Source organism: Pseudonaja textilis, chromosome 1 (genome assembly GCF_049901715.1).
Source record: "Pseudonaja textilis isolate UNSWEBS1 chromosome 1, rPseTex1.2, whole genome shotgun sequence".
Lineage (NCBI taxonomy): Eukaryota > Metazoa > Chordata > Lepidosauria > Squamata > Elapidae > Pseudonaja > Pseudonaja textilis.
The window spans coordinates 293,206,289-293,223,097 of record NC_141990.1 but is presented as its reverse complement, the minus strand read 5'-3'; the positions used below and the strand labels follow the sequence as shown (position 1 = coordinate 293,223,097).

Below are 16,809 nucleotides of genomic sequence, written 5' to 3'. Positions count from 1 at the left end.
CTCCCAAAGATATGAAATTGTGGCTTCTTCAGTGCTATAGGTTGCTGCTCTACTGCTGCTGCAGCCATATGGTCTTCAATTTCAACATTCTGTGCCAATTTCCCAGCTAATCTTGGTATCCCTCATTCCAGGGGTGGGATTCTACCAGTTCGCACCTATTCGCTAGAACCGGTTGTTAACATTCTAAGCAGTTCGGAGAACTGGTTGTTAGAAGAAATTACTGGCCTAATCCTGTAAGGAAGGCAGGGAGGAAACATTCTGGTGTTGCTTACAGAAACTGCCTCTCCATTAACCCTTATTACATTCTTGGCAGGACTGTCTCAGGAACTTCTCTGGAGTTTTTTCCCCCTCCTTTGCTGGTACTTTGCTTGTGTGGAGTGACCAGTCAAAGTTACAATGGCACTGAAAAATGTGACATGACCATTTTTCACACTTACGACTGTTGCAGAAACCCCACAGTCATGAGAGGCCAGGCAAGGAGATGCGTGCCTCAATGTGAGTGATGTTGAATTGGCCACGCCCAGCCAATAACATGACCACCAAGCCATGGAAAGAGGAAGAATTGTGTGAAATTTATCGATTTTCTGACAGAAATGTCTTAAGGAATAATTGTCCTAAAATATGTGTAGTAATAAATGTTGCTGGAATATGGTATTAATTAAAATGCTACGATATTTCAGAATGATGCTGGCGGTGATGGTAAACACTTGCCAGTGAGTACAACTATTTTGTGAATGGACAAAGATGAAAGAATTGTAACTTTTCTCAATGAGTTCATGTACAATATCACTGAAGCACATATTTGCTCCTTTTTTTTGCCTTGTCACAAGTCAGTAATTAAATTAAACTAAATCTTTTTCAAGATTATTTAAATGTGAACAGGCAACACCTACCATGCTTCTGTAAAAAAGCAATGTCCTTTGGTATTAACATTTTTTCCTAATGCTATCACTCTCCTTTCAGGAAGCAGGTAGATTTCTGCCTCACATCATAAGGAAAAGAAACAGACAAATGCTTCATATGTGTGCCTCATCACTTCAGTGTGCCTCATCACTACCCATATCAACTGCTTCCAAGGCATTGAGACATCACGGGCAATAGATTTAATGCTAGAGATATAAAGGAAACCCACACAACAATTGAGCAAAAAAAAGATGAATGTGTCCTGTGCTTCTTCCTGGAAATCTGTTGTCTGCGATAAAAGTCGACAAAGGCTTCAGAGATAGGTGGATGGGTGGTGGCCCGGGAGACCATTCAGTGCACATTTGAGAAAAGAGAGAAAAATTCTAGCAGTGAAATTGAATCCAGAGGTTCAATTCTGAAATAGGTAGGGCAATAAAGTGAGGGTGTACGTCAAAGTTTCAAGTTGCATTAAGCCTCACATGGCGTCTTTCTCTCTCTCTCTTGCTATTTTCCCATTACTAAATGTTGCTAAATGTCTGGAAGGAATCATGTTAGGGAACTCTATCCTAGAGAGTAAAATACAGATCTGATATAAAAACAATGACACACTGGAAAGTACTGGGAAAAGACATTACATACGATGAAAGATCTGGAGAATGTGACAGCTACAGAAAGATAGAATGAGATGTGTATAATTAGTATTGAGAAGAGATAATTAGGAAATTATGATAGCCATTTTTAAATTGTTGAAGAGTATGCTGTCACATAAATAGTACACCACTTTTGTTTTCTGTTGCAGCAGACAGCGGAACTCAAATAAATAGGTTTAAATTACAAAAATTACAAAAGAAAGAAAGAAAGATTAGGTAGGAGGAGTTCAGATGGTATCTAGCCAGCTGCTGCTGTAGGAATGGATTGCTTTTACCATCACCAGTTTGGGCTAGATGACTTTCTGTAATATTTCTCAATTTGACATTAATCTTTCTCTTGACCATCCATAGATAATGTTCATGTAGTCACCGAATCTCAATTAGCAAAGTGAGAAAAGATGAAATACTTGAATACTAGAGAGATATTTTGATCAGCATTTTTGGTTTACATCTTCATATAGAAGCACGAACAGCTTTCTTGGAAAAACCAACTTCCTTATCCTAAACTTAGTCATATTTACTGACAGGGTATCTTCCTCCCTTCTTCAATTTGGGAAACTAACTTATAAATAAAAATTTGCCTCCATGTGTTTTTATTTAGCAAGACACAATATGTAACCTTTAGTATAATGTTGTGAATCGATAACAGAAAATGGACAAGACCGGTTACCTTGCCAATTTACTTTTTTGATTTATAGCCCACCTCTCCTCAAGAGCTCATCTGACAAGAAAGAAGATAGATGGTACTCTTTGAACTTAAAGTTTCTTTTTACAAATGTACAAATTAAGAACAAAGAACCTAAGAGAAGCTTTGCTAATCCAACATTTTATGCCTCACAATAAATATATTCAGGAATCTCGTAAACAATAGCAGAGTGGGCAGGGTGAGTAGTTGTTCCTTAGCAGTTGATATTTAAGTATGCTGCCTAACAATCAATAGCCTAATATTTAATGAATTTGAGTCTCCTTGATAAAGAACTTGCTTGGGGGGGAATTAAGTTTATTGCTTAATTAATAGAGATGGATGTTCTTCCATTATTTTTGCCATCATCAGAGCGCCATTTCCATCTCTTTTTGTCATCACTGACTATTTACCATAGATTCTGTTTCTATGTTTAATAACTCTTGGCTGTATTGTGGGGGACATTCATGTTGCTTAGAGTTAAAATTACAAGACAGTAGATTTGAACTGATTGTAAATCTTGACTTGTGAAGACATATCATAACCCCAAATTCTGTACAATTGCACTGTTTTGTCTTCATAAAAAACAGTATAAGTTTTCTTCACAAATGTGTCAATCTAAAAAATCTCAAAGAGTTCCATCCCCAAAAATGAATTGAGGGCTGTCTATATCTGGTAAACAAGGCCCTACTGATTTCCATCCTCTTTCCTTGGGGGCGAAGAATTCATGGAATAAAAGAACTGAACAGATATCACTTATTCAAGGAAAATTGTTTTATGTTTTAAAATACAACCACTTGTCAGTGGTCCACTGCAGAATGAGTGCTCCAGCACTTAATTATATCAGAACAAGAACCATCTGAAGCAGAAGGAACCAAGATGGCCCATGGCATGATGCACAGCCACACTCAGCCCTTAGAACAAATACAACAAAAGAAGATACCACACACAGCAAGTTTTTGTTTTTAATAAAATATCCTTAGCAATTATCTGAATCTTTCCAGCTTTTCCTAAAAAGCAAAAAAATAATAATAATAATTAATAAATTAATGCTAATTTTTATACAAATATGTTGACATTTTTGTTAATATTGACTAATCTGTATCAATATAGTTTTTCATTGGTATGGAAGTGAGTTCGTGGTATAACAATGAATTCCAGTTCTCTGTTCCATGCCTTCTATATTCCTCAGGGTGCAAAACTGGTTAGTCCATGAACAAACTGTTTTGAAGAATGCTGGAATACTCCGTTACCTCTTTGGACCACCCTAAACTTCCTTCTAGTTTAGTTCCAGCATAGGAAAACCTATTTGCCAGTATCATTTGTTTTAAATGCATCCTTGCTTCTGAGAAAGAGTAACTTAAGATAAGAATACTATATGTATAAGCCAGGTGCTTCAAACAGGGACAAAAAGAGGCTGTCAATCATGAGGAATGATGGGTGACCCTAGGAGCAAATCTGCAGAGCTCGGCATTTTGCCATGGGCCATCCTGGTCACTTCTGTTTCAGCTGATTGTCATTTTGACACGGTTAAGTGCCAGTGATTGCCAGAGCAGTCACTCTGCGTTCGAGGTCAGTAACTGCCAGTTGCTATATATAAAAATGTAAAACCATTTGACTTGAATAAGTGACATCTGCTATGTTCTTCCACTCAAGTCCTTGTAATGTGAATCCTTTAACCTTAAAGAAGAACTGTTGAGATGAGCAGGGTCTTGTTTACCAAACATGAAGAGTTCTCAGTTAATCTTTTGGAATGGAGCTTTTTCTATTCAGATTACCCACCTGTTGAAGAAAACCTGTACCATTTGATATGTAGCTGCAGAATTTGGGGATACAATCTGTGTTCACAATTTCAGATTTCCAATTAGGGCAATTATTCTACTGTCCTACACTACGGCTTCTTACAGTCTAGAAAGATTATTATTATGGCTGACCCTATTTATTATGGCTGACCCTATTTGTAAAATATATGAGAAACCTGTGTTTTTTCGTTCTTCCTAAAGAAGAAAATAGTTTAAAAACCCTAGAACAATTTACATTATACTTTAAACTCTCTGACAGTAACTTCTAAACAATACAAGTCAGGCAAAAAGGTATAAATAAAGTGTAATTGTGAAATATTTCAGTATTTATTAGATGCCTGTCTAGATTTATGTCTTTAAGAATAACGCACTTCAGATTTGATTTAGGAAACAAATAATTTTTACTTCTGCTAGTACAGTCAGCTTGGGAAAAAAGATGAAGGGGAGTTATGGTTCTGTACCTGCCAAATTGAGTAGTGCCTCAACCACATAATCCTTAGTTTGATCCAGGAAAAAATATTCTTAAATTTTATTCGATGCTGTTACATAGTAATGAGAGATTCTGGGTTCACGGCCACCACATTCAGTTTCTTCTAGTGCACTGGAAATGCTCACTCTTCAGTGTTACTTTATTTTTACATAAATAAACAAACTGAGTGGGGAAAGATAAGATTTAAAAGCTGTCTTCATTTCTTGTCTACTTTGCAAAAGATATTTTCAACCATTTATGCTAATACTTGCACTTCACTAATATTTTCCTCTTCTGTTACACAAATCAGAATAGCTGGCGTTAGGAATATCATGCGTGTTTTAATTAAAAACTGATGATAAAGAACTCTAAATGAAAAGTTTTATTATATTGTCCTTGGAGATTATCCCATTTGCAAATTGCTTGGTATTTGTTCCAGCTGAGAATTTAAAACAAGAGAGATCACCAAGAACAAATATACAGGCTAAGGAAATACAGTGGACATATAGCCATAAATTTAACAGTCTTAAACTGACACAAAGATAAAATACTTCACAGCATGAAATATTTTGCAGAAAGGTGAATTTGGCTGCCTCAAGTAGCACAATTTTGTAAGATGGATAACAGCATGTGACGGTATTTCAATAGTGTGGCAATTTTTTTTTCAAGCATTTAACCCTACCTCTAACCTTTCAAACAGTGAAGAGAAAAAGGACAAAAATGGTCACTGCAGAACAATTACAATATTTGTTTGTACCTGGACCAAGAGCAGCAGATTGGTGTCTGGCAAAGGCGACTTTAACTTCAAAGCTTGCAGTAACTCTAAGATGACACTGCGGGATAAGTAGAATTTATCCCTTTCCTAAAATAAAGGAAATTAGTGTTAATCATACTTTTAGTTTCATAAAAGTGTGTGTGTGTGTTGACAGTTATTTCTCCCCATATTTTCCTGCATATACATGGTGTACCCCAAAATCAAGGCTCGTAGATAATTCATTATATAAATTACATTAAATGTTTGAACTGGTAGCTATTTTCTTCTAAACTCTTCTTAATGGCAGATGATCTTCCTTACTGATGAATGCTCTTTAAACATACCTATGTATAGTAACATGTTTGCAAATTTTAATGTAATGGACTCCTTTAGATCATCTACTATTAGACTGTGGCACCTGACTTGTGCTACACTCTGTCACGTATCTGCTGTCTGCATGGATGTGTATATATTCATATTTATGTGCTTGTTTGCATATACCCTATGCAGATGTTTGGCTATTGAATATCCTCTGCTTCCCACCCACCCCTTCCTATTACTTCTGGGACAACTGCTATTCTGTTCTAAAAACCCCACAAGTGTCCAGATCAAATGTAGGGAAGGAGGGACAGAGGGGCTGCAGATAGAAACAGACACTGGTGGAAACAGCCTCTCACTTCCCTGAGTGAAAACATCATTGTAGAGGAGTTTCAATCCTTAGAATTTAGGATCTCAACTACAGAATATGAATGAAGATATTAACTCAAAGGAGTATTGAAAAAAAAAAAGGTGGATTCTGAGTGTCATACCTAGATTGTAAAGCATCCAACAGTATTTTGGCTTGCCAGGTAGTTTCCTATAAATTTTTTGGTTGCATTTGCAGCATATTGGCCGAAGTGTGCCAAAACTAATAGGTATGTCTATACAGCAGGGAATGCTTCAAGTTGCATATCCTCTCCCTATTTTACTAACTAGTATTAAACAGCACTTGGCAATAGCATTTATACTTATACGTCGCTTCATAGTGCTGTGCAGCACTCTCTGAGTGTTTTACAACATCAGCATATTACCCCGAGCAATCTTTGTCTTCATTTTACTGACCTCAGAAGAATGTAAGGCTGAGTCAATCTTGAGCCGGTCAAGATGGAATTGCTGGCAGTCAGCAGAGTTAGCCTGAAATACTGCATTTTAACCAATACACCACCACAGTTGAATCAAATGTTCAATTGATTTAAGTCATTATGGTAAAGGTCAATATATATGGACACTACTGGTGGGAACTGTGGCAGTGTGGCATATAGAAGAGGATGCCATAGAATGTAAGAGGAAAAAATGGCAAAGAACACAAATTAATGAGAAGAATGAAAGAAAGAAAAAATAGTTATGTGTTTGTGAAACTAAGAGAAACAAGAAAGATGTGATAGAACCTTGGATGGATGGATCGATGAATGAATTGATGAATGAATGAATGATGCAGTCAGTGAGTGTATTCTAGAATGTGAAGGTAGGAACGTGAAGGATTTAATTATGAATGGAAAGTATGTCCATTAAAAGTATGTCAGAAAATATAAATTGGTGACATATAGATTTATTGTAGGCTTCAATGAAAGTAGGAATCCATGGGGTATTGGCAGTTACATGTTTCACTCCAGTGAACACAAATTATGGAAGAGCCAGGAATGAATTTTGGGGGAAAGTGTGCAAAATACTGAATGAATGTGATCCAGGGGAAAAATATTTTGTTATATGACATAAATGGATGGTTAAGAATGGGACACGAGAGTACAGAAAAAGTAGTGAGTCTCTACTGAGGCACAGAATAAATGGGAATGGTGACTGATGAGCATCAGTGTAGAGAAAGTGCTTTTTTTACAAGCATAAATCTTTTCATACAGAGACATGGAAAAGGAACGAATCAAAAAGCACATTGAATCTGGTTGTTGTTTTTTAAATAAAAAATGACAAAATTAGTGGTGGGCAATGAGATGCTCTGAATCCACCACATTTGGTAACATCAAGAGTGGATCATGGAAAAAATGCACATGGAATTAAAAAGAAAAGAAATACGAAAAAGAAAAGAAACTAACTGAAAGCAAAATAATTGTAGGAAGAGAGAATATAAGGGCTGTTCAGCAAAGTTCATAAAGCAAACCCTTCCAAGGAAATCTATAACAGTCTATTTTTTTCTGGGTATGTCTGCGAGTCTGTGTATACACATGCACATGTGCATATGTGTATCTATTTCTATCATCTCTGTCTCTATTTCTATTTCTACCTCTATGTGGTTTTGTGTGTGTGTACCTGTGGCTGTGTTTGTGTGTCCACATTCCAAAGCTCCAACCTCTTGTGAGCCAAAGGATTTACATTCCACAAGTGAAGAACATGTCATACAGAGAATTGCGGTCATGTCATCTCTTGTTCTGCTCATTGAGCAATGTCTCCTGGTACATAGAAAAATACTTATACTCCCTACTTATTTTACTTTTTTACACACACACACACACACACACACGGGGGGGGGAGGGAGGAGAGAGAGGGAGAGGGAGAGAGAGAGAGAGAGAAAGAGGTGGTCCCTCAGGCAGTTAACAGATATAAGTGTTTACTAGATTTTCATTATTTTTCTAGTTGCAAGCACTGGAAATAGCAGTCAACACCCCCCTGCCCCCAAGACCCTGAAATCAAAGCGGGTGTCTGTGATGAAAGTGGCCGTTCCTATTGATACCCTGTTTAGACAGTCACCAAAGATCATATTCTGCAAAAGGAATTAAATTCATTCATTCATCATTACATAACTATATTTTATAAAATCTATTCCAATTCTAAAATTCAGATTTTTTTTGAATTTTAGGAGGAAGGATGGTTAAATATAGACCAGAGAGATTTGGACCTACACAATTATTATAATTTGAAAGGTAAAAAACTGTAGTCATGCAAGAAATCCAAATAAGGCAATGCGATACAGTACTCTGTTGCTACTGGGAAAATATTTTAGTGTTTCGATAATATACTGCTGCCCCCTCTAGCATCTTGACCCCACCCCCATGTGAGGCTGGCCCCAACCTTTCTATCCTATAAGACCTGGATCTGTCAGTTGGCCTTGGGTCCATTCAGTGGATTCCTTTTATCTCTTAGTGAGAGATAAAAAAATTAAGATTTCTTAAATCTGAAAACAAGGAAGTCAGCTTAAATTTGCCAAATTGTTTAAAATAATTGTAAACCTTTCATGTATAACCCTAATCCTAACTAGAGGATTATAGCATTTTTCATTTGCAAGATAAAAAGAGAGTTGCCTAAATTTCTGTTCTGCTGGAAAGCATAACAAGGTAGTGTTTCATCTCTCCCTAAAGAATTTTAAAATAACTACAATTGAATTACCTTTGTGAAAGCTCGGTGACATAAGCCACACAGTTCAATCAAATAAGCCAGGGTAAAGATGGCATTCTGAATGACAAAGCTCAGCAATTTTGAAAATGGTTCCAGAAGGCTCTGTAATAATAATAGCAATAATCATAATTATGTCAGAACATTTCCATGCCTCTGCAAAATGCACAATGCACATGTTATGAAATTTTCCACCCTAACAAAGCTTTTAGTTTTCACTTGGAAGGTGCAAGGCTGTGGCTGTCCAAGTTGATTCATCTCATGGCTGATACTCAGGAATTTCCCAGCCAGTACCTTGAATGAACTTCTGGAGGATGTTTCAGGGGGAAATGGAACTTTCCCTCTGGGATAGTTGCTAGATAAATGCTGAAAGTTGGCCTAGACTGCTAGCCTCTGTCATTGGAAGAGCAAGCAACAGCCCGGCTGACATCACGATGAGACCAGAAGCAGGGAACAGAAGTCTCCATTCCTGCACTGGCTTCTCGCTGTTTGTGGGCTTCGAACTGAGCCAATAGCCACCTTGTAGTGGTGGCGAAGCAAAGGAGAGGTGCCCGGTGAGGTTCCGGAGGAGAATGCAACTCCCCTGTGGAAACCCTGAGCTTGCTCTGTACGCCACAATGGAGAGAAGAGCGACCAAGATGGCCGCTACAGAGTTGGGACAGCCGAGGAACATCTAAGCGCAGTGCTGGAATGGAGACTAGGAATGTTGTTCAGAGAAGGGTGAGAAGAATTCATTTTATTTTTTTACTACCCCAAAAAGACTATAACAGAGAAGGTTAGAGTTAGCAGTGACTTGGAAGAGGGAAGAAGAAATGGGAAATGGAAAGAGCTTAAACTTTTAAAATCTTAAAAGCAATAAATTTGGAAGAACACTAATTCGGAATTGGCGATTGGGCAGGATTTGGCATTGAGAGGCATTAATTTGAATGCTGGAAATAATTGTTCTAAAAGAGAAATAATATTTGATTTTTTAAAACAAAATTTGTGAAGCTAATTTAAAGAAATGGAAAAAGAATGGCAGTGAAAGTGGACTAAAAGCGCCAGGTGCTGATGAAAGAAAAATCCTGCAGATCTCTTCAAACTAACTAGTTAATCAAAAGAAGAAGTTAAAAAGGAATAAAAGAAAGACACTACAGTAATACCCCTGGAAGCTGAAATATATCATAATTAAAGAGCAAGGAATATTAGAGGACATCACCCTGGGAATTACTGGTGACTTGGATTGATTAACTAGAAAGAAGGATCTGAGAATATTGATATTAAAAAAGAGACACTGGTTCAAATAAAATAAAATTTACTGGATACTGGACAATTGGAATAATAAGTAATACAAAGATGAGTGACTTATGTAAAGAAATAAAGATGGAACTTTGAGCCATGAATGAAATGTGGGATAGAATGTTGGATTTATGTACAAAAATACAGAATACAGAGAAAAAAAATCTGGAAATGATGACGATCGAAGAAGAAGAAGAAGAAGAAGAAGAAGAAGAAGAAGAAAGAAGAAGAAGAAGAAGAAGAAGAAGAAGAAGAAGAAGAAGAAGAGGAAGGAGGAGGGAGGAGGAGGAGGAGGAGGAGGAGGAGGAGGAGGAGGAGGAGGAGGAGGAGGAGGAGGAGGAGGAAGAGAAAACAAAGAAGGGGGAGGAGTGAGAAGAAAGAGAAACCAGTGAAATGGAACAAAAAGAACAACAAATAGTGCAAAAGAAGAAAAAAGAAATTCAATTTGAGATGTTTGTGATAGATGTAATAAATAAGGGGGGGCAATACTGAGATTGGATAATAAATGAATAAATGAAATGGCTAGGAAATTACAGAAAGGAGATCAGAAGTGGGTGGGGATAAACTTCGAGAAATGGGAGAAAAAATATTAGAAATTGATTAAGAATAGAGGAAGGATTAAGGGGGAAAAAACCAAAAGATGACAGAAAATGGTAAGCAAGCAAAGAAGCGATGAATTAATATAAAAGAGAGAGATAATGGTTAGAAATGGAAAAGAAGGGATATTTTAATGGTAAAATATATAAAATAGATTTTGAGGAGTTTGTACTAAGAACTAGAATAAGAATAATTTAAATTTAATAGGCATGAAAATAAGAATTTATAATAGATTAGCCAAGCAATACAGATAAATGTTTATGGAAGATAAAAGTGATTAATATTTAAGATATGAAAAAGAATACTATGTGGAACCCGACAGAGAATAGACATAATTATACAGTAGGATAATGAATTATATATTTGTTATTTACATATATAAAGTAGCAAGGTTATTATGTTATAATGTTGATACTATTGGCTACAAGAAAATATATATGTGTAAAAATGAGATGTTAAAGGGAAGGGAATACATAGAAAATAAAATATATGCAATAATGGCAAATGTAATATTGGTGGGGGGGACATAAATTGGGGATAATATAAATTAATTAAGATGAAATTTTGAATGGTCAATGAATGGTTTGAATAGATTAAATTGTAAACGTGAAGAGCATAAGAAATACATGATTAAGGAAGTTAGAGATTGATTAGATGTTTTTAATGAATTAAATATTTTGTTATCCATTTATACAAGGTAATGAGGATATATTGTTACATTATTGGCTAAAGAAAGTAAGATGGAAAATATACTTGTGTGAAAATGAGAAGGCAGAGAGGAGATACACAGAAAATAAAATATATGTAATAATATTGGAAAGGGGATTAATAGGGGATAATACAAATTAAGATGAAACTCTGAATGATTAATGAAATGATATGAATAGATTAAACTGTAAACCTGCTGAATATAAGTATACAATCAAGAAAGATAGAGATTGATTGACTGATATAAAATAATTTATGAGAAAATTTGTTAATAGATAATGATGTGGAGTTAGAAAGCTCTATCAGTGACTATGGATATGACTGATTTAAAATGTAAAACACCTGGAACCACACTGTTCTTGCAAAGATGTGTTTAAATAATTAAAAAATAAAAAACTTTTTCAAAAAAAGGAAGAGCAAGCAACAGCACCAAGGGATCAATTTATGCCACTCTTTTGGAGACTGAAAGGCATCAGAATCTTCTGGATCCTTCTCAGAATTTCAATCACAATGCTTCACAGCAAAGGAAGTTCAATAGCAATCATACACCAACAAGTAGTAGACATCTATTGGGAACCACCAGTAGTCCACATGGACAGAAGTAATGTCTACATTTCATAAGTAAATAAATTAGTGCTAAAATTCTCCAGAAAGAGCCCCTCAAGATTGGTTTGGCTACATTTGCTGATTACTGAGCCTTGTTCTGCTAATACATCTGGTGTGAGATTTAAGCATCACTGGGCATGGGCTTCAGGGGGTGGAGTTGAGCCTGTGCATTGGCTATCTTAACTATTATGGATGGATCTTGGCTGCTGTTTTTATGGGCTGCTGCTTTATGTGCATTTCGAGACATGTTTATTCTGTTTTTTATAATTGTTAACATTGTTAGTTGCCCAGAGTCATCAATCTGAGATAGGCAGCAATATAAATTGAACAAGCAAACAAACATTGTAAATACAAGAAGATGCAAATGTACAATCACATAATAATAAATGAAACCTTGGTGGTTTCCAATATCATTCATAACAGCAATAGCACTTAGACTTATATACCACTTCCCAGTGTTTTACTACCCTCTCTAAGCAGTTTGCAGAGTCAACATGTTGCCCCCGACAATCTGGGTCCTCATTTTACCCACCTCGGAAGGATGGAAGGCTGAGTCAACCTTAAGCCTGGTGAGATAATGCTATTCTTCTGGACAATTCAGGGGATTGAAAGTGGGGAACAATGTTATGGTGATTCTTCTCCTTCCTCTAGGTCAGTTCCAGTTCTAGATGGTGTTGTGTGGGTGTGGAAGGGAAGGGAAGACCTAATCCAAAGCCTCTTTTCTGAAAAGTTCCTCAGGGTTTTAATATCTCCTGCTGTTGTTTAACATCTACATGAAGAAACCAGGTTCATCTTTGGCAGGGGTGAAGTCTCATCAGTATGCTAATGATACTTATTTATACACCCCTATCTGAGCTTACAAGTGATGTTGTTCGGATATTTTCTCAGAGTCTGGAGATTCTTGAGAGGCAACAATAGGCTTCAGGCCAACTTCAGCAAAACTAGGTGGCTGTGGATTTTAGGCCTTCCTGGATTTGATCTTTAGTTCTGAATGGGATGGCACTATATCATATAAACTGTTAATACAGTTTGGGAGTTCTCCTGGAGTTTTCTCAGTTTATGGAACGAAGCATAAAAAACTGGCTGGATGGCTTCATTTAGTCATTCTCTCTCAGTCGAATTCACCTCACAGAGTTGTTGTTATAGGGAAAAATAGGAGGAAGAAGGAATATTAGGTATGTGCAACACCTTGGGTTGAATATGGGGGGAAAAGGCAGGATAAAAATCTTTTTAAAAAGTGACAGCCATAGCATAACTACTATTGATTTGATCCACAAGGTAGATGCTTATTTATGGGAATTGTTGTGTTGTTGACTGACATTATACTATTATTATAGCTGGTTGTGCAGTCAACCAGCTGTATATACTAGATTTGGCATTTTTATCGACCTATTGAATCCTTCCCAAGGACCTGGCACAGGCAGATTTTTTTAAAATTATAATTAGGACATATTAAATTTTACTATTAAGGTAGCTGCCTAGAATCATTGCTGAGAGATGGGTGGTCATATAAATGGAAATAACAAACAGGACACCTGAACGAATTCTATTTTATGCTTCAGTTATTCCCTTTATCCAGGAGAACTGTAAAATGTAAAAGAGCTGACATAGAGAGTAAATACTGATACTCAACACATCTTTTTAAATAAAAACAAATATTGCTGCATTAGTATTAGAATAGCTATTTAGCTTCCCACTGTGTCCCTTTTAACTTACCCTGGCAGCACTACTGGTGGGAATCTTCAGCAAACAGATCATTATCCTTACACTGGAATCCAGTGAACACTTCAGGCAAAGAAGGACACAGAGGAATTACAAGCTATTCTTCACATGTTCATTCAGTATTTAGGAATGTCAGATTTATCAAAGAAAAGCAGAGCTGCACAATCAATAAACACAGAATGGGGAATTCAATATAATTCCTGGTTTCCAAAAAACCCTATATCTTAATTTAAAAAAAAAAGGGGGGGGGGGAAGAGAGAGAGTTCCTAGCTCTCATGTATGAAAGAAATGCTTGAAAGAATGTGAGAAAAATTACAGAAAACTTCAGAGACCAATGGTGCAAAGCTATAGAGTTGGAGCAGACTGGGCAAATAGTGCTTGGTCACCTTCTCTGAAAGCAATGTAGGTCTTTCAAAGGTGCCTACACTTTGATTTTTGCTGATAGCAGGTAAACTAAGATACTGGGAAGGCATAGATACAGATCAAACACCAACAAGATAATGATATGCCTTCTAGGGACAGCTCATTAACCTGGCATCACTGGCCAGTACAGATCCTTAGACAAGAACGTATGTTCAACATTGTGCCTGGCTTGCTCCACAGTCACTGATGCCAAAAGGTGGGCAGAACCCTTAGTGCCAACATATGCATTGGAACTGCCTTATTAATGGCATCTACCAGAGCAAATGAACAGACCCACCTTTGCAGCCATTATTTTATCTTTGCACACACACACCCCAAAAAAATCCAAGAAAAAATTATGGTGCCCAATGAGGAACGGCACACCCTCCTCATTTTTTACCTCCATTTAATCCCCACCCCACCCACCCACCCAAATATGAAAAGTAAACATTTGACCAAAATACATACACATAAATCAATATATATGTAGCAGAGGGTAAAATAGAAGTTACTAGAGAGCTGATTTATATGTCTGGTGTTGTTTATAGTGACTGGATGCAGTGTTTGCCTCTCAAGAATTTCAGACACAAGCCTCTTCCAGAATATACCAGAATGAAATTAGATAATATAAACTCTACCTTAAGGGGCAAAACACATGGTAATTTGGTAAAGAAAGTTTGAAACTGGTTGCTGATTGTAGTCCAAAGATTGCTTGGGGAATCCATTGGCAAAGCTTCCATAAATGTAGCGATGTTTTCCAAGCAGCGTAACATTCCACCTCCTGCTGGCAAATTCTTTTTGTTGTTTAAACCCTGAGAAAACAAGTGAGCCATTCAAGCAAAAGATAAACAGGAAGGTATTTTCATTTTGTTTAAAATATGTATATATCTAAGCACTTCACATTTTTTTCCTCAGAAATCTGCTACAATAGGCAGTCTTTTTGCTTCACGGGTAACAGTGTACGTTAAATCTCTTAAGAAGAAAAAGAGCAGAAAAAGATTTGAACATGCCTGTGTAGAGAAAGAAATTTTTCATATTCACTCAATGCCCTTTGATAACATTGATCACTGTATCCTTCTGGACTGGGTTTGGGGTTTAAGATGGACTGGGTTTGGGGTTTAAGAGTGGGGGAGGCACAATGTTCACCTCCTTCCTCCAAAGCCAGTTTCATTTGGTGTTGGTGGGAGGGAGGTATCTGGCCTGGAGCCTTGCTTTGCAGGTTTCCTTGGGCCTCTACACTTATGTTAAATATCATCAATATACTGAAGAGATACATCACTACCAGGGCTCAACCAAGCAATCGATATCACAGCTGAAGGCTATGGAGTTTCGATGAGAGAGAACAGGCTTCAATTCAACGCAGCAAGACAGAAACTATGAGTTATAGGTCTCTTTAGATCTGGAGACTTTTCATATTTAGTTCTGGATGGGGTTTAATGGGATTCATTTCAGGAACCTGAAGCCCGGTTGGTTTCAAGGGGCTTTATTCAAAAAATCTGTATACGATTGCAGTATGATCTACATGCTACAATGAACTACTTTCACTTCCTTTCCCTTCCTAGCCTTGGCATTTTGCAATCATCTGTCGAAGTGAAAGGGAACAATGTTTGTTTGTTTGTTTGTTTTTGTCAATTGCTTACAAGAGGTATAAGTAAAAACATAGTTATGAATACATGGATACATATAAGAAAAATAAAAGAAACAATAGGACAGGGACAGTAGGCACGTTGGTGCACTTATGCATGCCCCCTACAGACCTCTTAGGAAAGGGGTGAGGTCAATAGTAGACAGTCTAAGATTAAAGTTTTTGGGGTTTGGGGAAGAAACCACATAGTCAGGTAGAGTATTCCAGACATTGACCACTCTGTTGCTGAAGTCGGATTTCCTGCAATCAAGTTTGGTGCGATTAACCTTGAGTTTGTATCTATTGTTTGCTCTTGTATTGTTATGGTTGAAGCTGAAGTATTCATAGACAGGTAGGACATTGCAATGTATGATTTTATATACTATACTTAGATCGGACTGAAGGCAGCGTAGTTCTAGGTTTTCGAGTCTGGTGGCATAAGGTATTCTGCAACAAGTAGAAGAGTGGAGAACTCTTGTGAAATATTTCTGGACTTTCTCAATTGTGTTAATATCAGATACGTAATGTGGGTTCCAGACTGATGAGCTGTATTCAAGTATTGGTCTAGCAAATGTTTTGTATGCGCTAGTTAGTAGTGTAATATTTCCAGAGAAAAAGCTACGTAAGATTAGGTTAACAACTCTTAATGCCTTTTTGGCTATGTAGTTACAGTGGGCTCTAGCACTTAGATCATTAGAGATGAGTACTCCAAGATCCTTGACAGAGTTTGGATCATCAACAAGGTCTTGACTATTCAGCCTGTATTTTATTTTCTGATTTTTTTTGCCAATATGTAGGACAGAGCATTTATTTGTTGAGATTTGAAGTTGCCATTTGTTTGACCATTCTGATACATAGTCAAGGTCTTTTTGAAGGGTAGCAGTATTGTCTGTGGTGTTGAATAGCTTTACATCATCAGCGAAGAGAATGCAGTTGCTCTTAATATGATCACAGAGATCATTTATGTAGAGTATGAAAAGAGTTGGTCCTAGAACACCGCCTTGGGGGACACCACTGTTGACAGGTACAGAATTTGATAGGACGCTCCCAATGTTGACCATTTGTTGTCTGTTTGAGAGGAATGCTTCTATCCAGTTATGCAGGTGTCCAGAAATACAGTAAGATTTTAGTTTTAGGAGTAGTTTGTCGTGTACCACTGAATCAAAGGCTTTACAGAAGTCTATGTAGATTGCATCTATTGCTTTGCCCTGATCGAATTGTGTAGTCCATA

The 16,809-nt window shown here is 37.0% G+C and overlaps 1 protein-coding gene across 12 annotated transcripts in view; it reads right to left on the bottom strand.

Moving 5' to 3' along the window:
- UNC79 (unc-79 subunit of NALCN channel complex) overlaps positions 1 to 16,809 on the bottom strand; it is a 133,872-nt gene that overhangs the window by 24,339 nt on the left and 92,724 nt on the right. For all 12 annotated transcript variants that reach the window (XM_087922119.1, XM_087922118.1, XM_087922120.1 and 9 more), the window contains 4 exons: positions 14,593 to 14,766; positions 13,547 to 13,615; positions 8,636 to 8,746; positions 5,264 to 5,368 (listed from right to left, as the gene is read on the bottom strand). In XM_087922119.1, coding sequence (XP_087778245.1) covers positions 5,264 to 5,368; positions 8,636 to 8,746; positions 13,547 to 13,615; positions 14,593 to 14,766 — 459 coding nt within the window. The remainder of the gene's footprint in view (positions 1 to 5,263; positions 5,369 to 8,635; positions 8,747 to 13,546; positions 13,616 to 14,592; positions 14,767 to 16,809) is intronic.